The 27,574-nt window shown below is 31.1% G+C and overlaps 1 protein-coding gene across 1 annotated transcript in view; it reads right to left on the reverse strand.

Moving 5' to 3' along the window:
* Nucleotides 1-27,451, reverse strand: part of LOC108684775 (A disintegrin and metalloproteinase with thrombospondin motifs 9) — a 42,787-nt gene extending 15,336 nt beyond the window's left edge. Inside the window, exons 1-5 of the mRNA XM_018189252.1 lie at nt 27,190-27,451; nt 13,715-13,846; nt 13,135-13,295; nt 12,786-12,911; nt 250-448 (exon numbers count right to left, since the gene is read on the reverse strand). Coding sequence (XP_018044741.1) covers nt 250-448; nt 12,786-12,911; nt 13,135-13,295; nt 13,715-13,846; nt 27,190-27,445 — 874 coding nt within the window. The 5' untranslated portion in view covers nt 27,446-27,451. The remainder of the gene's footprint in view (nt 1-249; nt 449-12,785; nt 12,912-13,134; nt 13,296-13,714; nt 13,847-27,189) is intronic.
* Between the last annotated feature and the right edge of the window lie 123 nt (nt 27,452-27,574).

The following is a 27,574-nucleotide window of genomic DNA, read 5'->3' on the forward strand; positions in this document are numbered from 1 at the left end:
AAAAAATAATAAAATAAACTAAGATTTCTATTTTGTTCAATAAAACATTTATGATGGTTTGTACATTTTGATAGTCACTGTTGAAACAAATTTGACTTGGTTTCATTTTCTTCTGCATTCCTTCGACTTGCTTCTTCGGACAGAATGACCCGCTTTTCCCGACTGTGTTACTAACGAACCACCCCACATTCCAAGCGGATAACGCATCGTGATATTGTAAAATCGAAATAAGTGAAACTTCTCATTTACCTATTAAGCCGCAGTTGCGACTTTTAACATCATTTTCGGGAGCATCGTAATTGGAGTCATCGTTTAAATTGATCGCAGCCGTAGGTACACGATAGATCGCGTGCTGTAATGAAGACCCAAGAGAATCCTTATCGTCCTCACGCCAATGCTCGGTAGGTTTAATGAAGTAATTGCCCATTGACGTCTTCATGTGACCAGTCTGAAAATAAAATTTAGGAAAAAAAAATAATTCTGTTAATTTAATAATATTAACGAAATAAATTTATCATACTCTTGTTTTAATAAAATGTCATTTATTTTATTGACACTAAAAATTTATTGACTGAATTAAGGATCAAGCGAATAAATTACAAAAATAAACAAACGTTTAATTAAAAATCAAATGTTTCGTTAGTATAAAAAACATAAAAGTAAATAATTTTCAGACTTATTTCTTGACAGACAAAAATGTAGATAATATTAATTTAAAAAATAAATATGATCAATAATGATCGCTCAATACTTCTGTTTAATACTTCTGTTTAATACTTTTTGAATAAAGAAAATTATTTTCAATCAAACTGCTGTTTTAGCCAATGTTACAATACAGTTATTTTTTCTGTGTATAATAATGATAAAATGAAACTAACTGGTAAAATTAATACAACTTGATAGAAATTTAATCGTAAAATAAGATTTGGCATCATATATATGAGACTTAATTACGTTTCTAAGAAAATTCATTTTACTCGAAAAAAACAAATCGATTGGAGTTCGCGAACCTTTGGCTCGAGTAAACTATTTCCTAACGATTAGACAGAATTACGTTGGAATTATTTATAAATGTGACGTTCCATGTAATCAGACGAATTATTACACATTACACGTTTACGTGAAATAAGAGAAGATTCGGTTCGCGTTTATTTTAAGCAACGCCGAGTTATAGACAGATGCTGTTAGAAGAGTGTTATTTACAAACGAAGCGCTACTCGTTGTTATCCTATCCACCCGCTTAACTACGATACGTTAACTTCCTTGATTAAACATTCGAAACGGAGATGAACTCTCTGGATCTATTTATTTTTTCGGAATACAGATTCTCGGCACTCGGCGCACGTGAGAGGAACGAACAGGCCGCACCTCTTATTTCAAATACTTGTGACTTATGGCCCGTGAATTTTATTATAGTTACATTATCAAAGATTTCGAGCTACTCTAATTCGATTAAATATAAATACGCATTCCGATGCTAGAACCGTACGAGAGCAAGGACATTCCTCAGTGAATTAAAACTGGATATTATATAACTTGAAATTTCCTGTCCCGAACGACTCGAGTAATAAAATTAATAGGGCAACTAATTAGCATATAAATAGCACTAAATTTCTTGAGCTCCGGAACAAATCTTTTGATAACACCGAGGAGACCAATTCAATGGAAACTTATCTTGCTGTGTCAAATTCCCTGACTTGAGAGTGAAGAAAATTGGAAAGTTATGTGTGTAACGTGAAACTTACATTTTTTTTAATTAAAAAATGCCCACTTTGCAGGATAATTAGGAGATTCAGGAAGTCATGGTGGATCCAGAAATTTATTATGGGGGATGGGGGACCATTGGAGCGCCACGAGTGAAATTTTTTTTTTAAATCGAATATGAAAAGATAGAATATTAAATTATTATTTGAATTACATGGATTAAGAATATTGCTGAAAAAGATTCCAAAGAAAATCGAAATGTTCAAGACTTTAAATAAAGAAGACATCAGCACATCAAATGGAGTGACAAATTTATTAAAATTTGTTAAAATTTATTGCGTACCTTCTCTTGCGCTGACTTAGTCCAGATTAATTTTGTTTTTGTTTTATTTTAAAGAGAGAGAATCCTTGGTTAACATATTTATTTTTAAATTATTATATAGAAAAAGTTTATTTAGATATATAATTCATAAAATGTTTTATTTAAAATTATATTAACACAAAAAATGAATAATATAATAGAATCTATGTGTTTTATATACAGGAGTTTTTCTTAAATTAAAAAGTATTTTTGAAATATCAAAATTATGATTAAGCATTTCAAAAATATTAAAAATATACATAACATTTTACTATAAATTTTTAAAAAAGAAGACTCGAAGAAAAGGTCATCGCCCTTACGCTCTTCTCCCTGGATTTGTCGATTGCAGGAGGTTGAAACCTTAGCTGAGATAATATTTTTCGCAATAAGTGTTTGCAGTATTTTAAGCTTATCAATACCTATTTTTGGTCAAAGCGGATCTTGATTATTCACATGCAAATTTGCAAAGTTTTCAGTCTTATTAAACGCCGATTTGGCTTATCAAACTTGAAACGCAATCATATACTGAAGCAAGCAATAATATTACAAATTATACTCATCATCAAATACGAAAAAAAAAAGAATAAATAGAGATCATTATTTAGCTAGGTGCTCCTAATATTAAAAAAAAAGAAATGCACAGGACACGATTGGCTCAACTATACTATAATAACTGTCTGATTCAGACAAATTTGCATAACCGCATAAACACATAAAGAAAATTATCCAATCACATTGCTGTTATAAACACGCGCGTAAAATTTGATTGGATAATTTTTTTTATGCATTCATATATGCAGATATGCGAATTTGTCTGGATATATCCTAAGGGTTATAAAATTTACATAGAAATATAATATTATTAGATACCAAGAACCAGCCTTGACTGCATTTGGAGCTTTTTTCTTACTTATTTATATTGGGTTGTCCGGAAAGTTCGTGCCGATTTTGAAGGAAAATTGAAACCCAGAAGATTTAAATTTTAGTATACATTTATTAAATTTAAATCTTTTGCGGCACGAACTTTCCTGACAACCCAATATTATTCACGTACGTTGCGATCTAATTTAGCTCATTGTGAAACGTTTTAATGCAAATTCAAGGTCTATCTAACGAAGTAAGAAAGAGAATTGTTTCCTAGTGAGATCGTCTTGTTGCGAAGCGACAGTGCAGCGACCATGTAGATAACGTGAATGAAACTTTACGCGATGCTAGCCGCAAACCATCGGCCGTAAGCGATGGCACGCGGCTCATATACGCGGCTTCACTCGATTCGCTTGTGTCTGCGATTTGCATTCTTGCAGACATGCGCCTTCTCTATTCCGCGGCACAAAGACTGACTTGAGGATTACCGAGAACTCTCGGCGGGAACGCCGTTTTTCTCTCCGTCTCTTCTTCCCCGTGTCTCTCGCTCGGTCACTATTTTACTCTTTCCCTCGCTCATCTCCCTTTTTGCCTTTTCGATCGGCCAACACACAACTACGACCACTAACGACCTCGCGATTATCCTGCTGAAGCAATTCATCGACCTTTCGACGAGCGAAGCTGATTCAACGTGCCCCTCACGTCATTCAGTGAAAATGCCGCTCGTTAATTAATAATGCGAAACATTAAAAATACAGCCGCTTGGCAGTTTCATGGAAAGAACAATTTTGCTGAAGTAAAAGTAATTTTGCTGTTCTAAACATTTAACTAAATATGAAAAATAATTTTGTTGGATTATCCAAATAATTACGTACATTGTTAGACAAAAAAAAATAATAATAATCTTATTCCTTGAATTAAATAATATTTTGTTAATTTTAACGTCTGCGACAAAATGTATAATAAATTAATACATTTATGTGAGTGTTTATTTTTAAAGTAAACAATATTCATATTAATACACACTTAATGAATAATAAATTAAATTTAAGTCAATTGTTTTTAATTAAATTGTTCAACTCCATTGTTTTATGACATATTGAATAGCGATCTACAGAAATGATTAAAAATATGTGAAGGTAAATGGCCATGAACAAGCAACAAAATTTAAATCAGATAATAATATACAATTTTATTCATCAGATAATGATAATGACACACTTAACGCGACTTAAATTCTCTTACAGACTCTTCTGATTAAAAATAATATAAATTGAATATAATTTGACGTTATGAATTTAACAGTGTAAAAATTTCAAGCATGATGACACTGAAAAGATTTCAAGTTGAAAATAAACGAATTAAAACATTCTGTTTATATCAATCAGAATTTTGGCCATCTCAATTAGAATTATAATAAATTCAACCAGAAAATTCTGATTTGTCCATTTTCAATTGAAATTCTAATTAATGCAATCAGACTCTTTTTCTAGTGAAATAATGCTGTAAAATGTTTTACATTTTAGCAGTTTGAGCATCCTTACATAATTATTTTGATAGTCTAACAAAATTATCTTTAGATTCATATAGCTAAATTTAAATACAAAATCCGTCCTCTCCATGCAGACATTCGGAACAACGTTTGCAATGAGATTCTTTACCATAATCGTCTTAAGTAAATGTCCTCATTCTCTTTTTGAAGGTGCGAAAAAATATTTGAAAGAAATTAGAAAAGAGTAAGAGAAAGAGCGAATTCACACGTGACTTTCTCTCACTTCTGACATCGTGGCTTAGTCGTGGCGGAGGAAACGCGGAAACCTCGAAAGAATTAAGCAAATTAGCTAGTAATTTTCAAGTATCTCCTCGCACGGATATCCCTATCGCGAGAGCAAGCGATGTTAAATCGTGAGCGAGCATACTTCATACCATATTGCGACGGCAAGCCATAAAAATGCTGACCGCATCCTGTATCCTTCGCGCTTTCGTTACAGAACGTGTGCATTATGTTTGTTGCGTATTGTTGATTGTTTTGACTCGACACATCGAATCGACTTTTACGCCGAGGTCCGTGTTTATGCTAAAACATCAAAAAGCATGTCGCGACGACGGAGTTAAAAAACAGCGCTATAATACCGAGAAAGATGCCTGAAGACCCGGTACTACCGGGAAGAAAAAATATGCGAAACGCACACCACGAGTGCAAGGTAAGTTACGAGTGTAACGTTTCGTCGTGCACAACCGAGTCGGCTTAAATTATAAAGGCAGTTAGGGTACCAGGCCAGGCCAGAGTTATCTTTATTTAGGTTCCGCTTAATGCGCGGGGTATAATACATCATAATATAAGGTGCCTGGTTCTGTAACGTGCTTTGCGCGGCCTGTACGGAGACAATAATAGACTATGGTAATTTGATATAAGAACGCGTATCTGAATATATTAATATTAAATATAAATTTTAGCTCTTTAAGTTCCTTTAAGACAGGGATCATATTTTTTTTTTTTTTTAATATTTGGGGAGAATTTTTTGTAATACAAACGGATTTAATACTTCATCTAATTTTGATGATTATTTTTTTAGTGACTTGGCCATCATAATAACGTTATTTTCGAATTTAAATTATCAAATAAACAAATAGATAAAAAATTAGAAAAACATGATGAAGAGAGATGTGTTCATTCATCAGCAAAAGATGTGCGATTGTTATCATTGTTATCTCATATTATTGCTAATAATAATAATCAGCGTGTAAATATTTAAATCGTTTCTTACTAAAATATGTGATTGCTTTCAACGTCACGAGTTCTTTAAACTTTAAACTTTTAACATTTATTTTTGATATCTGAAAAATGCTAGTGTCTTATCTTAATGCCTTTTATCTTAATCGAAACACAGAGAGTTGAGAGGAAACTTCTTAGAGGAGCGTAAATTGGTAGGCGTTATCGTTTACAAATAAATACTTAATTAATTGAGTAAATTAATTACGTTTTACACTTGTGCATCATCTCGTTGTCAGAACACAAATCAAGTTCAGCATTTCTGTAGCCTGTCTTTCATGACGAGGTGATCCTCATTAAGACGGCCGCATAAAATGTCATCACAGACAAAATATCTCCAATTAATTCCGCCTATATTATATTACACATTTCTGTCAAGGTCGTCAGGTCGATCCAAAACTGGTCGTACCGGCTCGAGTAGAACTTGCAGATTTGCGTTCTTATGATGCTGTTCCGTGCCGAAAAACAATATCGAGTTTCTTAGCAAATCGGGTGCTTCGAACACATTACAAATATTTCATCAATTCAAATGATTGTTCACGAGATACAATTAAATGACGTACGTGAGTTTTACATGAAGTGTAAAAGTCAAGAAATGCAAGGAGTATTCATAATATTTATGCCAGATAATTGCCAACGGATTACGTCGAATACAACAATTATTCTTTTATCATTTATATCTCTAAAATTTTTATTTTATGCTTTATTTGGTGCTTTTGCATCCAACAAAATTTTCATTTGATATTCTAAACAAAATTATTTTTATAAATTGATATAAAAGAATTTATTGTTTAAATTTCGCAAAACGATACATGGATTTTAACTAATCTTTCATATTTACGATTATATTTTTACTTCCGTCTGTCTATAATCTAAGTTTTTTGTCCAGTTCAAGTTTTTACTGTTATAAACTTTCAAGGAATATAAAAAAATTCAGAGTCATTTTTCAATATCTCTGTACATTATCAAATAGTTTTTTAACTCAAATATTAAAATATTTTTTTATTATTTTTTATTTAATAAAAATTGAAATTTGAAAGTCAAATTTTGCCAAAAAAACTGTACCAAAAAAACTCAGATTACGAAAGGTTAAAAATAATACAATACAAATTTTGATGTAATTATATTAGAATGATGTAAAAATGTGAGATCCTTCCTTTATTAAAACCTGCGTGAAGAACATCAGCATGAAGAAAGAAAGGAAATTGGTTCTCGATCTTGTACAAGTTGTCGAGTACAATTTTATGTCAAGTATTCATCCACCGACTTTTCCCATATTCATTAGATTGAGATATAAGAATGTTAACATCGTCCGTTATCACGATCGCCTCGTCAGCAAAATTCCGTACGATTTGTAATAGAGAGCTCCAGTTTGCCTAACAGCGTAATCTGTTATTATGACGATTCGTGACTGAGATTCAAACAAATAAAAAGATACACGATGATTACTGAGCCATGAGAAATTATCTCGAGTTTCTCGCGCGCGCGCGTCGGTTCTTGACGGCCGCATATATCATACGTGTCGAAAGACATATAAAATCGATATATTACGTGCATTTATATTACTAACGTAAAAACCATCGAAACGAAAATAACGGAAATATAATTTTTCGCTATGGAATTCTCCTTGCCTCAATTAAACGATTTTTTTAAAAAACGTCGACCTAAAAAAGTTTTTATAATATTTTTTTAGAATTTTTCATATTTTAAATTTATAAAAATTTCTGTAAAAATACTTTAAATGTTTTTTTTTTAATTTTATAAATTTTTTTTAAGTTATACAATAAAAATCTTAAAAATTATAAAATATTTCAAAATTTATATATATAAACAATTCTAGAAAAGATATAAACTATCTTATTGTCAGTATTTCTGAACAAAAAAAATCTGAGAACAGATTTTTTTTTCTAAAAAGTTAGAATTATACAGAAATTTCAGAGCAATTCCGAAATTTATATAGAAATTGTGAAAAATGATATGAAGAATTCTAAGAAAAACTTTCACCAGGGATATATAAGGTCTGAAATTATGGGATTCTTAACGAGCTGTGCTCAAAAAGAAATACCCGACCATAAACTATATAATTTTCAATTCAAGCATAGAATATCGAGGGCAATAAAAAGGATTAGTGGATATCGGAAAATGATGAGAAGAACGAACGATCGAGATAACGACCGAGATTCACTCGTCTCACGAGCAGGGTCGAATAATTAGGTCGAGTGGCTTGACTTGCTATCGAGAGTAAAGACATCAAGGCTCAACTCAACCGGGCGCTTACTTCTTCCTATTTCTATGTCTTAAACAGACGGCCGATTGATCAGTCTAACCTTGTCATGGCTAAATTAAAGCATGACCCAAATCGCTATGAGAAACATTAAATAAACGAGGAGCAAATTTTTTATTCCATTTTTCGCCTTTTCTCTAAGGAAGAAGATCCGAATTTCACATAAGGTCGCGAAAAAGATCCTAACAGAGAAGGGTCAACAATAAGAATGCAATTTCTGACGCTCACAAATATACATTACACGGAAAGAACAATTTTGTTGAAGTATTTAAAAATTATGTTAGATACAGAATTGAAAATAATTTTATTGAATCATCGAAATAATTATGTAGAAAACTCAAGTATGATAAGTAATACTGAAAAAGTTTTGACGTTTTCTAGCCATCAGTTTGAGTATCCTATGCAATTATTATATTTTGATCCAATAAAATTGTTTTTTGTATATCTAATAACATTTAGTTGGACGTTTTGCTATGCATTGGTGCGTATTAAAGCTGCTATAAACTGATTTAATCTGAGCATAAAAATGAATTGCTAATATTTCGGATCATAAAACACATATTTTGCCTAACAACATAATAAAGTGAAGATTTCGTAGTTAATCCATTTCTATATTATTTATACTAAACATATATTTTATATCAATATCTATATGTATGACAACTTTATGTGCACCAAATTATGTGCGTCAAATCGAATTTACTTAATAACTAAATTTTAGACAATTATAAGTGAAATTTTCAAATATTTTAGTAAAATGTCCTTTCCATATATATTATACTGAAAAAAAGAATCTGGTTACATTAACTGAAATTTTAATAGATTTAATCATAAAGCTACAAATCAGACTTACAGTTAACTCTATCAAACCAGAATTACGCCGTATATTTCAAGATTACACGGAAATTTTATGAATTATTTACATTAAGTTCACACGAATTTTTCTCATGTAAACAATATAAGCAATATAAAATGTGTATAAATTATGTTATAAACTGGATTACACAATACAAAAAGAAAAGTAATTAAGTTCTATGATTGTTAATATTGATGATTGTTTAATTTTAACATTAATAAATAAAAAAAATATAAGCGAGATAAAAGCTTTGACGCAATCCAATGCAACGACAAGAAAGTTTCAATAACTCATAGATTGTTTATACAGATTTATACAGATTTATACAGATGACACATAAAACATAATTTACATAATTTACTTTGTGTATACACATAGATGTAGATTATTTTATTATACGCTTAAATGCACAATCCTGCATTTTTCTCAATGTATCGATTTTTCTTTTAGAAACTCTTTTGATCCTCTTTCGATCGAAATAACTTCCTTCATCTATCTGAGAATAAAACACGGTAATCAATCTTATATACCGTATCGTCTCGAAAAAAGCTTGACAAAGAATCTTTATGCATCTTAATGAATTTCAATGGATCTTAATAAATTTCTTATTCAGGCTCGCCTAAGATAATCGAAAGAAACGATCTTTGACGAAAACTCTAAAATGTTTCAGAACGAATTTGACGTAAGGAACGATAAAAAAATACTCAAAGGCTTCCACCGACAACTGGTAACCACGATGATGAAGAACAGTCCCTATTAAGACAATCTCAGACAATCCCAGATGTCGAAGATTAATTTATTCGACGGGATATACATTTCGAAGAATCGATTGGAGGACGACAACTAGAATTTCCGCGCGCGTAAAGGTGCCTGTCATTTCCTCGATGTTTCGCAAAAGCGCAGCTTCGCAATCCGCGAGGGACATTGCGACAAACGCGACGTCCACCATCGCGTCCACCATCCGGTCGTGATGTACGGGCCGTCTCGCGCAATAAATCCCGCTCACGAAGCGTCGCAAATAATTCTTCTCTCGATCTCTAACACCTCTTGATATAAAATCCAATCGTATCGCAGGATCTACGTTCCCAACGTTGGAACGTCGCGGTAGGTGTTGCAGATGACCAACCGTGCATTCCCGCTGAATGGCTCATGGAGTTGCGCGACTCAGATGATTCCGAGATGTTTGATATACGATCGAGAGTCGTATCTTTTTTTTTTTTTCTTTCGGAATCGGCTTTTGGAGGTACAGCCAGACGATTCCACCGGATGTACGTGTGTGCGCGCGCGGCACATGTAATCCAACAAATCACATAAAATGCGTACCATACACGCTGGCTAATGCCTGCAGGTCTATGCGGGCCTTGAACCTATTTTTTGCGTACAACTATTTTCAGACATCTTCGTGTATGTATCATAGAACATATATTTTTTTTCCTTTACCTCTTTTTTTTATCTTTATAACTGATAAATAAAAGAAGATGTTAAAATAATAGCCGATTTTTGCTGAAAAAAGTATAAATAAAATGAATAATGCTTTTTGAAGGTTTTGATCTCCAAATGAACCTTTTAATAATTATAAACTCTTTAATTTTGTCATATTCGGGTAACCAAAAATCTACAAAAAACTTATATCTTTTTTGGGCAATAATGAATCCTTTTTTTCAACATTCTGCTTTGTTGTTAAGCTATCTAGCAGAATAAAGTCATGATGACATCAACATAGAACGCATCAAAACAGCTTCAAAATGATTATTAAGAGACATCAAATTTTTTATGCGGACAAAAATATGCAAATGTGCACAAATAAATATGCACAAATAAATTTCTACTTTGATTTCTTACTTTCCAATCTGTTTCCAAAAAAATATGCAATTGTACGTAAGAATCCGATGTCTAATTATTAAAAATCGATTTCTGTTCGACTTCATTCGATTCATTTTATCGATCTGTTGTCTTGCTTGGATACATAAAATTCTATAAGATTGATGCAATTTGTTGTATAACTCTTGTATTATTATAGTCAATAACAAGTATTTCATTACGTAAAATTGCAACGTCTCATTTGTTCGAGTATAAATTAAAAATTTGCGATCTCTCCCGGAAATTCAACGTGATTTTATATACCTACCCGTCCTTTTCGAAAGTGGAAGCAAATATAGCTACAGGTTTTAACGCGAGGACTTCTAGTTTCTCTCCCGATGCCACGTGTGCATATTTATTATGCCTATAAATTAGAGAAAAAGTGAATAAAAGAACGCGACGATATATTATTTATTATTATAAATTATCGATTCTTGACACATCGCTGATCGTTAACGATACACTACAAATGTCACTTAACATTTTATAGCGAAGTAGTTTTAAAGAGAAATACTCCGAGCTTCTTACAGAAAAAAAGGTCGATGAACTCTGAATCTTATGATGTGATCGTGGCACTCAAACGTTATTGAAAAGTATTCTGAAATTTGGGAAAAGTGTTGAACTTAACTGTACACTAAAAAAAAATTTTGACTAAATTTTAATAAATATTTTTTTGAATAGTACTGGCTAAATATTTATTAAATGTAGACATATATTGGGTATCCGAAATTCACGAATTCGGAGTATACATGATATTGATGATGTTTTATGCTAAAACAAACAACTTTTTCCTTTAACAAAATTGTATCCGATAAATAATTTTTGCACTTATTTGTTAACTTTAATTTGTTCTCCTACAAAAACTACTTATCGGATGCAATTTTGCTAAAGGAAAAAGTTATTTTTTGTGTTAAAATGAACAATTTTTTCCTGTAGTAAAATTATATTCGATAAATAATTTTTGCATTTATTCGTTAACTTCAACCTGCTCTTTTGCAAAAATTACTTTTAGACACCATTTTTCAAAAAGAACAAGTTGTTTCTTTTAACATAACATCATGTCTTGTATTCCGAATTCGTAAATTTCGGATCATCCCATATTTATTTGTGATACAAGAATCATTAATTTAATTTAAGTATTTCTTTTATTGAATAAATATTTATCTATTGCACGGAAAAAAAACACAGCTGAAAACTTCATTGATTCAGCAAATCTATAGTCGTAATATATAACAGTCAATTTTCTATGTTAAAATAACAAAGTTGATTGAACATTAACAATTTTTAAACCATGAAATCTTCTTAACTAGTCGATGTTGAATTCGCATAATAAATTATAGGTTTGCTGTACCACCCAATTAATTTTTTTTCCGTGTGTAAGTAAATGTTTCATTAGTATCAGTACTATTTAAACAAATATTTATTAACATTTTTTTAGCGCAATGATCAATTTCGAATTTTTGGGTAAAGAGAAAATCGGAAACATTTATAAAAAACATTTTCCGATAAGATTAAATAAAATTTAATTTGAACTTTGCATCGAGCAACAACATTTTCTTCATCATTTTACGACGACGTAAAACAATTTAATGTAAACGTACTTGGATAAAAGGGGAGTACTATCCGTCTTCGCGACGGATAATACTCCCTTTTAATATCACTATCTTTCAGCCTCATGTTGCAAGCATAACGCCACGCGACTCGTAAATATTTACGAAATGCGGTGAATCGGTACGCAACCGTGCAGTATTTGACATTTACGATCAATGTACGCTTCGAGGGGCATTCCTACTCTTTCAGTACTTTCGGCGTACACCGAAAATCAACTCGTGTCTGCGTGTATTTTTAATAACGATGCCAATAACTAAAATGACAGCCATAACGATAGCCCGAAGTACATTCATCAAGCGATGGAAAATATATTTAGTTATCCCAATGCGACTTTATGCTAATCGACTCGCTCGGGAACACAAGCTCCAGGCAGATTTATCATCTTCATAATTGGAATTAACTGGCTTATGTGTGCAACGCGTATAAAGAATCGCGAAGACGACGATTTTCTTGAGCTTGATCTCTGACTCACCATTCCGTGACAAAGGCTGACGCTGACCGCTGAACTTGGATCACCGTCGACTGACCCGCTGTAGAAACAGCCCAAGTGATGACCAGCGTGTTCCCTCCTGGTCGTGTTCTCGCTCATGTGTGTCACCTGCATCAACGTCACCACGAAGAGGCTAGCTAATTAAGGCTGTCAATTAAGTAACGAAACGGCCCACCAGAGTTGCGGCCTTAGCTCGTTTCGCTTCAACCCCTCCCTCTTTCTCCGGTTTTTACACAAAGATACATCGCGATGATAAAGGCAATGTAACGTTTTATAACTTTTTAAAATTTCTCGTATAAGAGAGAAATGTCATTTGATTGATCCTCCTCACCTTTATGTCAGGAGATACGAAACTGGCATCGTGTGCTAGTCGCAAACGAAATCGTCTTCCAAAGGCGGTAAATTCGTATTGTGGATGAGGATCCCAGACTTCAGCCGTCGCGTGTCGGAAGTGACCACTGTGATGCCTTTTCGCTGTGGAAAACTGCTCGGCTGAAAACATAAAAGGAACTTCGTCAATTAAAATAAACTAAATAAAAATTATATATAAATTATGGAATAGTTAGAAACCTTCTAGTTTATTTTTACTTTTCAATCTAGGAACACATTTTGTGTATATTAATATTATAAATAAATTATATAATTATATATAAAAATATTAATATTTTAATACTTTTATATATAATTTTCAAATATACGTGTTCATTTTTCTAAATATTTATTCTAAGTTGATATGACCGTCTACGTTAATATTTGAGAAGATTGTCGGAGATGAAAAAGGGCCGAGATAAATGGAGAAAGCAAAAATATACTTAAAATGTAGGGACTAGATATTTGTACACATTTTCACTTTCAACTAAAGCCAAAGATTTACAGTTTAAAATTGAATTCTATTTACTTCAGATACTTACGTGGATCTTCATATTGATTTTGACTAATTTTTAAAGGTTTGATGTATTCCAGATTGCCCTTAGCGAGCGGTAACACGTTAATCGACGCTGTACTATTGAATTCCTTCGTTTTTTGTATTCTCTCGGGAAGCACTGAAATGAAAATAAATCTTATGACATTCACACAATTTTCTCGTATCATTTTTAAATTTATATTGTTTGTGCAATAATAACTTTGAAAATGAAAAGAACATAAATATTTAATAAAATATTAAAATATTAACGTATAAGTTATAAGAATGTTATATGTGTTTTAAAATTGTCAATTTAACTATTTTAATTTAATCGAACATATATATACTTTTGCATAGAAAATGTTTCTATAATACATAGACTTTTACGAAGATATTAGATGATTTTTAAATCAAAATAAAAACAATTACGATTTTTTTATTTTTTTATTTTATTTTATTACCGATTTTTTTTAGGAACAGTATATTAATAAAAAAATTGACGCATTTAATGTTTTAATAAATTTTGATTTTTATGCAGTGCTTCAATATTTTATTTAATTATTATTAGTTACTAATCTGTATTATTTTTGAATTTAATAATTTAAATAATTTGAACATAAATTTGAACATTATTTTTGAAAATTTATATAGACAATTTGATAAAAATTACTACAAAATCTCTTTCAACTTGCAGGAAGAATCGTCAATTCGTTTTCCGTTATCTTTTAGTTCTTCTCTTAAAAAAAGACTCTGAAAAGAAGTAATTTAACCGCTAGAGGTTAGTTAAATTTTATTATCGATCACGGATCTTTTTCTTCGATTAGCAAACATTAATGTGATTCATCAAAAGATAAAACAACTTTATACGCTCAAATGTTGACTGACACTAATTACTAACCGGCTGAACGAGCCAATCTACCGGTATAAACAGAGTAATTGCGCGTAATAATGATCAGCCAGCATTGCACGTTCTACGATCACGTTCCTGGCTCACCGATGTAGTTGATCGAGCGATTTGCGTTTTTTTGTTATTACATATGGGCAGTTTATTATACTTACAGGAGCGCGACTAGACGTCTACTAATTTAGATTTAACGGCGGATCGTGGAATACAGTGAGACCTTGAGGAAATGTTTCGCGGAATAAACGCAGCGAACGCGCGGAATCGCCGCCGTGCCTAATTATATCGGGTTCTACCTATAACTCCGGTCTCCCGGCATAGTACGGCGTCTGGAGAAACACATAGCACCACACACACACAGGTTCTATAATTACGCACGACAGTTTTTTGCGAGACGTATCGAATGTCAGATCTGAATCACGGGTCATAAGATAAACGCGAATGCCATACAGAATTTACAGTTTTGTTGCGTATATACATGCATATATACATGCTACTTCATAGAACGTACTCGCATTGAGAAATTTTCTTTTTTTATCTCTTCTCAAAATGAAATATCAAGAGATATATTCATAGAAAAATACATACTGTATTCAAATATTAATTACTTATTTCAAAAGTTTATATATTATATTGGGTTGTTCGGAAAGTTCGTGCCGATTTTGAAGGAAAATTGAAACGCAGAAGATTTAAATTTTAGTATACATTTATTAAATTATATAGGTTAGTCAGCACGAACTTTCCGAACAACCCACAATATATCCACAAATCTATCATAAATTCATCACAAGCACCAAAATTCAAAATATATTTTGAATTCTAGTAAGTTTAACATTTCACAATCAAGATTATTAGATTATGTTCGAATATACATTATCAGTTACAGAACAAGGCCTAATTAAAAATTAAAACAAATTCAGTTTACTTATTAGATAAAGTCACTCTCTTTTTCGATAAAAGTTTATAATATTCTTCAAAAGAAAATTAATTCTTGTTTGGAATATATGATAATGAGTTTCATTATTTCCTCTTAAATTTGTAATAAGTATATTTTAATAAAATTATTATCGAGAAAATATTCTTTGTTAAATATAATCGTTATTTGAAAAAAAAAACTGAATAATCATTGAACTGAGTAATCATTTATCTTGTAGCGAATTCGATTGGATGCACTTAGTGTGCATTCGTGCACAAAAAACTATCGTATACGGATTGACGTAAAAATTTATATTAATATAAATGTACATGAAAAGAAGTTTTGCCAAAGTATCTAAATTTAGATATAAAGCTAGATATAAACCTGAAACTTTATTAGACTATTGAAATAATTATGTAGGACACTCCAGTGGGTTGCTACAATATTTTTTTGCTACATTGCTTATTATGTTTGAGTGTCCTATATAATAATTTTGATAGTCTAATAAAATTATTTTCAGATACATATCTAGCTAAATTTTTTAATATTTCAACAAAATTGTTCTTTCTGTGTAGAAATGAATTAAATCTTCAATACATTCATATTATTGGGATATGTATTTTATAATTCAAAATATTTACATCTCATTACATTAAGATTAAATCAGTACAATACTTTAATATACCCAGAGAAAAGGTTGCTTCGATTTAAAGAAATTTCGATTAAATGAAAAAATTTCTTTAATTTAAACGTTATTTTTTAAAGTAAAAAAAATTGTTTCACAAATTAAACAAATCTTTTCAGTGCGTCCAACCAAATTCGATCATTCTGTCAGCAATAGAAACGACATTTTTCTGTGTTCTCGCGAAAAGGAACGTTTTAATGCTACGCAGCTGCATATGTGACACCGTGAAAGATTACGAGACAAAGGGACACCGTGTCGCACGCCAGGATAGATGAAGCCCGGTTGCAAAACGTGGTCGCGAACGACGCGAACACACGTGGGCGACGCTAGTCGAGAGTGCAACGTCGAGTGTTGCACAATCCCAGGACGTTACGCGAATATTCAAATGGGAAGGCGAGACGATCTGGTAAGAGCTAAGTAGAGATCTTAGGTGGAGAACACCGTTGACTGCGTAGTTATCCGTTCGTTTGTTGTCAGCGTACTCGGCGCGAATACGTTTAAGATCTTATAACCAGGCGGATTTGCATAGCCGCATCAGCGTACGTGCACGCACAACGAGATCATTCACGTGTGTCTATCATTATGACGCGTTTAACGTAATGGGACGGCAGGAGAGCGAGCTTGTCTTCTATATATTAGATGCGATCGGTTTTCCATGCATACGCATTATGCAACTACGCAAGTTCGTTTGAATAGATCTTCAATATTAAACGGGGACTTCACGAATCAACGTCACGTTTAGATATTAGATGGATATAAATGGTCTTAGATCAATCGCACTTTGATCCGCGGATGTTCTAAATCTCTCATTAAAAATTCGATTACTCACTTCATTCGTGATCGCGTATATGATGGAATTTGATAAGAGATATTTCTTTCTTTATCTTTGCAGAAGAGTGGATGAAACTGAGAATATGCCAAATAATAATAATAGCTCAAATTTATACATATAATATATTTACGTAAGAAAAAAATAATAATTTTGTAGATTTATATAGTGCATTGAGAAAAAATGTACTAAATGTAATAAATTTTTATTTAAATAATATTATATAGTTATAATATATTTAGTTATAAAAATATTATAATACACAGCTATGAAAATGTTTATTAAATACAAACATATATTTATCTGATACAAGAGAATCGTTAATTTGATTTAATTTCTTTTATTTCCTAGTGCATTTTTTATAGTTATTTTTATAGTCCATTTACGAAAAAAAAGAACACTAAAATAACTGCTCAAAAACAAAATATTGCTTAAAGAACAAACACTAAGGTCTTCTTTTATAGGATGAAATTCTGTACAATAAGAAGAAAAAGAAGATATGCAAATGTAATCCTTTGATATATAAATATCTATCTAATGAATGCTGCGACGTTTGCAATATAGAACCCTGGTAAAAAAATTCTTTCTCATATTTTTAAGAATTTTTCATATTTTAAATTTATAGAGATTTCTGAACAAATACTTTAAAGTTCAGATTTTATAAACTTTCTTTAGAAATTATAGAATGAGAATTTTTAAAAATCTTAAAATATTTCGGTATTTTTCATATTATAATAATAATAAACAAATTCTAGAAAATATGTAGGCTTTTTTTAATAAAAAATGCTTCTGAAAAATGCTCTAATTTGCATAAAAATATCTAAGAAATTTTCTGATTGTAAAAGGAAAATTATAAAATTATTCAAAAGTTCTGAAATTTATATAAAAATATTGAGGAATTATATGAAGAATTCTAAGAAAATTTTTCACTAGGAAGTAATGATCTAAAATAGAAAATAGTCTGAGTACATCAAGAAAGCTCAAAAACACGTGCATGCATATGTTATATAGCAACTTGAAATATACATCACCAAATGCGTTACGATGTTTACATTTTCGTCACGTCGCACCAATGCATTTCGTTGCTACACACGCGGGACTGTTTGTCCAAGCAATAGTAATTATTCATTTCAACTTCCCCGGCTTAATATTCATCTATAAAGTGTAATATTCCTGAAAATACCAACCGAAACGTGCCGGACGTGCGCTAACCCTTTTCAAAAACATGTTTGTTTTGCGCCCTAAAATCCGCAAAAGGAATCCCTTCTCTGCTAATGATAACAATAACCGTTTCTGTTCCTTTTCTGTATGCGAAACGTACAAGTAAGCCATAAATATCTTCAGCATTTTAAAAATTAAGATTACATTGTAATTTTTCACACACACGTAATTTCGTGACAAAAACGTTACATTTCATATTATCGCAAAAAAGTAAATATGCGATAATTACACCCACAACAAGAAGTTAATCATCCTTTAAAATTTTAATGAAATATCCTATCCTAACGAAATTGATAGTTCAGAGTTCATTCTTCAAAAACCTTCGAGTGAAGGTTTTTTTTTTTTTTTTTTTAGAAAGAATCCTTGGAAAAAGAAAGAATCCTTGGAACAAATCTTTTGTATGCGCTAGAAATGCCAATGCGTTTTTCAGAACGATACTTAACATTTTTTTTGCAATTATCTTAGTAATAACAGTGACAATCCTCGTTGATTGTTCAATTGAAAATTGCATGATAATAGAGCTGTGTCATAAATAGCAGACTTGGCTGGTATCGACATAGTAACATGATATTAATAATGAGTACTAAATTGCAATGTTACACGCGCGTAATCATATCTTTGCGATTACGTCGACAAAAAGAGAAAATAAAAACTAAATTAACCAATCATTCACAGCACATTATCGCAGTTTGACGCCTTGCTCGAAACGCTCTATTTTTTATTATCTAATACTAATAAATAAGAAAGATGAGGAAGGAACATCAATTTTCCTGTAAAGCGCAAGACTTTCTATTCAATCAATATTTTTAATATCTTTTCGCATATACATATATTTAGATATTAGAAGAATTTAGAACAACCGTTTAATTAACGTCTGAAGTTGTCAGATTTATATTTGATTTTAAGCGAGGCTTAAAACTCTTTCTGTCTCTGTCTCTTTTTGGCTTTAAAACGAGACAGTTTTAAGTCTCGCTTAAAGTCAAAGTTACAATGGTGTAACTGGTCCTAAGTGTCGTTGAACTGTGACGTTTGGGTGACATTGTTTTCTCTGTACAAAAGATCCATTCTCATTATTGCCAGACCGCTCCTCTCGTAAACATTTATACGGTTCAACCGTCTTGGCTGCGCCGAGTGACACTCATTTGCCTTCCTCTGCCGTGCCACAAGGCGGACACTGTTCGTGAGAGAAAGAATGTCTGTAGTGTCCTGCGTGCGTTGCCGTTTAATTACAGTATCAAAACACGAGCATGGGAGACACACGCGGGAGACATAAGTTATCCAACCGGAAGTGATGAAAGATGAACTACAAAATAATCGCCACCATAAATGTCGTATTTTTTCAATTGAGATACAACCGTACAAAATTCACGAAAGTATAAATGAATGTTCAATCATGTCGTATATCGGCTAAGTGTCATTATCCGTATTAACTTAATTGAGGGGAAACATTCCGTAATATATCACCGAATTAATTGTTAACATATCGTTCATTTGCTACAACGACGTATCCCGAAAAACAAAGTTTTCTAAAAAATTAATTTCTATAATGCTTTGAATCATATAAATTTTATAACATAAACTTTGAAGTGTAATTTTGGTATAATAACTAACCGTAAAGGACATATATTCTTTTAAGGATGTATGTATTATATCTTAAAACACTCAAAAATACCATTCATCATTTCATTTAGGTCCATTTATTCGATACTTTAGAAATTATTCATCTAAATTGCAATATTTCATATTTGGATTGCATAAGTCATTATAAACCAAATTGTTAATTATTTTATTTCAAAGTGTATTTATATGATCAGAATTTTTTTACTGATATTAACTTCTCCTACTGATTTTTTATCTTTTTTAGCTGATATTGTACAGTAAAAACATCCTTAAAATGATAAAAATTTCTTTTTTCTTTATGTTTTTTTTGCAAACAACCAAAAAAATGACAATTTTTTAATTACATCGTTTATTTACATCTTAATTTACATGTGGCATAATTTGCTTCTGTAAAGATGAAATATTCGCGTCTCATTACTTATTTTTAAGGTAATATTGGGTTGTCCGGAAAGTTCGTGCCGACTAACCTATATAATTTAATAAATATATACTAAAATTAAAATCTTCTGCGTTTCAATTTTCCTTTAAAATCGGCGCGAACTTTCCGGACCACCCAATATTACCTTAAAAGTAAGCAATTAACGAGACGCGAATATTTCATCTTTACAGAAGCAAATTATGCCACATGTAAATTAAGATGGTTAAGAACCCAATATAAAAAAAAAAGATCCAAAAGGAATGAGAGAAATCTTTTCTGGGTTCGAACTAGAAACTGCAGAGTTTAAATTTGAAACGTATTGCTTTTACGCAAGTAAATAACTTGATGTACCTAGTTTCATCGACAAATATGATTTCGTGTTAATAATTTTTAATCAGACACGTTTCAAAAAGGCAGTAAATTATATCTCACTTCGCAGAATTGACTGCAACGTCAACTTGACAAGTAAGTTTGGAATATAACAGTTTACTCTGAACAGCGACAATAAAAAACACTTGCTATCGTATTATTATTGAACTAAATTAGATACTGCAGAAATTATGCAATCGAATATGCGTGAGTGAGCGTGAGTATGTTAATAATAGCTAGTTTAAATACTTGCTCAAAGTATATATTAGATATTGCAATTAATAAATAGATTTATCTTTTTCTTATCTTTTTTTCTGTCGATCAAAAGTATTCAAAGCAACAAAAAATTAACTTTACGCAACTCAGTTATTATAAGAAAGAATTCGAATTTTCAATTAAAAGAGAAAATAAAAATGAAAATTTAAAAATAAAAAAAAAATCAAATTATATCACAGAAAAAAAAAGGAAAAAGAAATCATATGAAAATCAAATAATATAAAAAAATTCATTTCTTATTCTCTATTTAAGGAAGACATAATGATAGTTATATTATAAGAAATCTATCTATCTGTCTTCAATCTATCTGTCATAATTTAAAGAAACTATAATCATAGCTCATGTTATCAGAAATCTATCTTCGATCCATCTATCATGCAGCAATTGCAAGAACATGTAATAAAACATGATGAGGGAAAACGACAAATATGAGTAGCAGTGCTATAACTGATGCTCGAATAAAATATAATATAGTTAATTAATTTTGTAGATAAAAATTTTATATATATATATAAGAGATCTGAAACTTAAATATTAGAAAATAACCATATAGAAAAGATGATCATAGGCTGTAATTTTTCCATATAATTGCTATAAATAGAGCATTTTGATAATCATTTTGAAAGCCATTTTTTTATCCGAGTTTATGATGTAATCCTATTCTGTCAGAGTGATTCAGGCCACCATTTAAAGCAAAATTTCGATCTGTAATGAATACAAAACAATAGTACTAGTCACAAAGAATGTATCGATAATAAGAACTGAGTCAGCAAATTGAAATATTTCTTTCATGTCTAACACATCTGATTTAAAGAAGTGTCAATAACAAAATAAAAAGATTAAAAATGTCTTTAATGTTGCAAGAAAAATTTGTTTAAAAATAATAAAGATTCGAAGGAATTATATTTTGTTCAAAATTGAGATAACAGATGTAAGCATGTAACAAAGTTTGTCGAGACTGAAATCAAAATTGAAATCGAATCGAGCGGAATAACGGAGCAAAAGTGGCATAAAATTGCGAGCGGCATTGATGCCGTTAAGGTTCAAGACCATCGAACGTTACCATATCATCCCAGAGTACCAGCTGGCTTTGGCTATTTTAACTCGAAAATATAATCTCAGACGTAAATTATGACCGATGCGACCGATATATCCTGCAGCAAAGCATAGCAATCCAAATTCTGTGGATCAACCAAAATGTTTATGGACGAGGGCTTTAAACGTCTGGCAGCAATATCGCATCCTGTGCATTCGCAATCTCTCATCAGCAGCCGAGTAAATCTTTCCAAGATGAATCAAATATCAGTTTTTAGGCGAATCAAAGATGCGACATTTCGTAGATCTACCTGTCTGTTTAAGCTGATCTCCGTTCAGTCCAACCAAACAACGAATTCTCTCCCATCTGTCGAAACAAATTGTCAGTCTATTTCAATCTTCGTTTATAGCTTCTGAGTGTCTAAATACACAAATGTGTTAAATGTTAATACGCAATTCAAATACACGAAGACACATTTCTCAATCAAGATCTTCGACAATACGAGAAATTTTTTACATCTTATGTTTTATGCAAAAATCTAAAGTCCTTTCACACGAGATACGTGCGCTTCCTTTAGAATTTCATTAAGCTTGTGATATTAAGTCAAAATTATTCAGACACGACGCGTAAAAGCAGCGTAACAAATTCTCTTCAATGTCTTCGTTTAAAATTTATCGATGTTGCCTTCTAATAAGCCGACTAACCTGTTAAGAAAGAAGAATGTTCCACCGCGTGGGAGCTAAAAGAATGGTGCTCTCTCATCAAACACCTTCGTCCCAGATGACGAACCAGCGGATGCTTTTATACAGGAATGTGTATAGATAAGATTATTCTTTCTCCTCGATCACTGGATCTACGAATTCGAGCTCGTCTCTGGATGTCAGAGGTTAAATTGAAAGAGCTGGAGATCTCGAGAACGAAGTTTGTATATATAAACACGTCGTGAAGTACGTCGGTTGCATTCAAATGCTATGTCGAGATGACTTGGGCAAACTCGTTAATAAAGAATTTCCGTAGGTGCGTTTCATTCGTGCGTTACTCCGGACATTTACGGAGAGACGGTGCGTTAGTTAGTAGTAGCAGCGATGTTGCTGCATCATGCTAGCTAATATGGACTAACAATCAAGGTCTCGCTTGAACGGCACGCAATACTTTAGAGTGTATAGTCCAAGAGCAATTACATAGTAATGGAACTCGAGGAAACGGTGCGAACAATTAAAGTACCTCAAGAAGAAATTGCAAAATTGATATTATGCAAACGAACGATTGCGGAAGATAACTTTGACAACGTTTCACGAAGATGTAAACAATATAATTTATAAATAAATATAGGCATAGATGTCAGTGATTTATAAAATATTAAATCAGTTAATAATACACAATGTTAAATTTTTTAATAAACGTCTGAAAAAAATCGTCTGTCTCTCATAAGATTTTTAAATCTAGCTATAAATTATTTCTTTCTTATCTTTACTTTCAAAATTAAATTGCGAAATTCCTTCATAAAGTCTGAAAGGCACAGAGGAGATTATTAAATTTACAGGGTTTATGAAAATTTAATTTAAAAAATGAGGGAAAAAATAATTATCATAATTTAACCATAATTTATAATCATTTTCGATGCCAACTATTTTTTAAAGCTTTTTTCTTTGTAGAACTAAAATATATAATTATTGTTAACTAACGTTACAGCAATAATTATATAACTAGATCTCCTAATTATAATTATTTTATTATGCAATTATAGTCATATCACAAACATTTTTCTACAATAAAAAAAAATACTAAATTTTAATAAATATTTAATTTGAATAGTCCTAATAAGTAAATATTTATTTATTGTAAATAAATGTTTCCTTAGTATTATTCAAAGAAGTGTGTATTAAAATTTAATAGTTTCTTTTCGATGTATCTTGCGTAAGACTTTTAAATCAAGTTATTAATTTCTTTTTCAAAAACTACTTTTAAAACTAGATTATAAAGTTTACTTTTAAAAATAAATTGTAAAGTTTTTTTACGACTGATTATTAAATTTACATTCCGTCCCTATAAATATTCAGGCAAACATTGAGAGAAAAAAATTCAATGCATCGCATCTAGGCCTCGCAAATAATTGTTTCGTTCCGCGCGTACGAGCTGAACTCGTCGACAAGGATCTCGAAAAGGTGTTCGAATGCGAATGCGGTAAAAAGATGTTTCATGAGGACGACGTTATGCTTAGTTGAACGCGTGATACCCGCGTCTGCTGACCCTGGCAGAAATACGAGCCTTCACAACGTACGCACTTTTAGTGGCGTCCGCCACTCGAACGCGGCCTGCACTTTTAGTTACATCAACGTTCCTCTCCTCATTTCTTCCTTCTACAAACTGTCTGTATTTGTATCATACGTATGTCTATCCTACGCTCGTGTAGGCGCGATGTTTTGTGTCAGGATGCCAACGTGGCTATGCGAAGAATATGTCTTATCAACGCGCGCGCGCGCACGCGATGTCACACGAAGCAGCCGCGATTATGCGTTGTATGCGTTTTAATGAACGAGCTTACCGGCAAATTCGCGAAAACGTATCTACCTCATTACAACGATATCGCTTCTCGGAACGTTTGCTTGGGAACGGAGGAGGAGGATAAGATTTCGTAACAGCCGAAAAAGATACTTGAATTTCCGAGTCTCGGACGTACTCCTCCTCAGAAGTCTTACATCCACACGATATTACAATGAGAAAAATTTCTGGAGGAAAATAACATATCCATTTATCCATTTTCAGTCAAAATTCTAATTAATCTGTACTGAAACAAAAGTGTTTATATTATAATTGTATTTGTAATAGTATAATTGATAAAATAATTAAGACCTTTATTTTTATGATTATTAATGCTATAATAATATTAACAGTAACAATAACTATACATATAGTTCTATCAATAAATATACATATATAGTTACATTGAAAATATAGTTGGCCTGAAAGATGAGTTATAAATTATAGTAATTGTCATTATAGTAATTGTCATCATTTTTATAATAATAATAATTATAATTTGTAATTATTTTTGACTAATTGTTGCATATATTTGTTGATAAAATTTATAATTATTACTGCTTATAGTATAATAATCATAATTATTAGTAATGTATATTTATGATCACAAAAACTCTTCTCTCATATTTACTGAAGATTTTATAGAGAGATTGTGAAAAAAAAAAAACGTGTGAATAAAAATTTATCTTTTTAGAAAAAAAAGATATCATTGATTAAAGAAAAACTTACATAAGTTATTAAAAACAATCTTTTATATAGGCTTCGTGCGGATAATTATTTTTGCATAAGCAAATCACAAACTGTGCAAAAGAAGGATGCATGAAAAAACGTGGAGGCTGAGCTGGCAAAATACGTGTAACGAGATGGGACATCTCTGTATGGAACACGGATGTGGCACGATTGGCATTATATGTGCAATTTTATATACACTCGCATCTATGTACTTATGCGTAATATAATGCAAGGCACACATTCTATTATACGCTGCGCATTAAAAACATCGAAAGCATCTAAGACTTCCTAAGGCGGCTGAATATTGACGTAGCACCTTATCATAGCTTATTAGAATTTTAATGATTCGATATAAACATATTTTTGTAGAAAAAAATCTTAGCTGTCTAACCCTTTAAGATTCCATTGTACATACATATTAGGTGTAGTAAAAAGAAATCCATTATTTTTGCATGAAATCGAATGGAAAAATAATGGATTTCTTTTTACTAATATATGATATATATACATATGACATATATACTAGCATCTTTAAAAAAAATCATATTTTTGATAAATATTAGCTATTTAGTTCTATTATGTAGGTCTTATTTTAAAAGAAATTATTTATTATATATTAATGTGTATAAATAAGCATAATTTTTAAAATACGACAATGTGATATAAAAGGCTAATAAGAGTCAAAAGAACATAAAAAATTTCCATCATTCATATCCTTATTTTCTGCGATTGTTTATATTTAGTTATAATTATACTCATGTTAAGTGAATAATTTCTTTAAACTTTTTATGTTCTTTTGACTCTTATTAGCCTTTTATATCATATTGTCGTATTTTGAATATTAAGAGTCCTGTTACTTTAAGTTTCATAATTTTTAAACCTTTCATATTTCAATGATAGCAAAAATAACTATTGACGAAAAAATTTTAAATCGATGCTTATATATGTAGATGTTAGGAAAACTTTTAAATTTTTCTACATAGATTTTCTACATTTTTACTAATGTATATTTTGTTATCAATAAATATCTAATTTTATTTGTAATAAAATGTTAATTAATATTATTTAATAATATATTATAAAACTATCACAATTAATTTATTTTTATCATTTACATCATTTTATATCTGACAATCTTATTTTTTTTATTAATTAATTTTCTTACAAAATCACATAATAAACAATTTTATAATATACAATTAAGTAATATTTTATTTCTTGGATTCACCGTATATTGGATTTATCATTATAATTCGTCAATTTTTTTTTTATATTTCGATTTCATTTTTGCGATATATATTCCTCAAATCTTTAAAAATAATTTTACAATATATGTCCCATTTCTAAAAAACCAGATCTCAAGAATTAATACAATGACATATTTAAATAAGCTTATAAAAATAAACACGATTATCTATCAATCTATCTATAATTAAAATCTAATGGTATCTAAGCATCTCAGGCCGTCATTCCTGAAGTCAAACTCGATGGAAGTATTCTTAATGTAAATTACAGAATTCCACCTCTCTCATAGTAAACGATACTGAGAATGCAGGAAAAGCTGCAGATAAATAGAAAGTCTATGTACGTATGAAGAAACAAACGCGGCTCTATAAGGGTATAAGAAGGGCTTTATACTGTTTCATTTTATAATCTTACAATTAGTATGAATAAATCTTAATTATTGATAATTATTGACTGCTGATGTTATTTTTCATCATTTTAATATCAAATACCTTTAGTATCATTTTTACATTAAATAACGTCAATTATCTAAGTGTAACAGAAGTTAAAATGAGATAGTAATATATTCAGGGAAGAAATATATATATATATATACATATCTTTTTTTCTTAGATTTTGACAAAATCGCATGGCCAGACTGTATTATATGAATTCTAATAAAATGAATAGGCCAATAAATGAATAGAGACTTACCCTCATTCATGAGATTCTGCTCGATAGACTCAAACGTCGTAACCAGATCCGTCGTGGCGATGTGCAGGCCGCCGACCTGCTGCTTCCTCGTTTCATTGACGACAGGCTCGATCGTTGAATTCTTTCGTATCCGACCGAGATTCTCGATCTTGTCTACATTGCGCACGTCCGACCAGAGGATTACTAGAAGTATCACGAGCAAAACGATGACGAGAACCGCGCCAATTGTGGCAACGCGATTTGAAATTCGCGACATCTCTGCGATTCCCACTGGTGCACGCGCATCTATTCGTCCGTTCTAAATGTGTTCAGCGTTTTCTCACGCTATTCGAAAGCTATCACTAGTGTACTCGATATATATATATATATATAAGAAGTATATATA

This window comes from Atta colombica, unplaced genomic scaffold (genome assembly GCF_001594045.1).
Source record: "Atta colombica isolate Treedump-2 unplaced genomic scaffold, Acol1.0 scaffold140, whole genome shotgun sequence".
Lineage (NCBI taxonomy): Eukaryota > Metazoa > Arthropoda > Insecta > Hymenoptera > Formicidae > Atta > Atta colombica.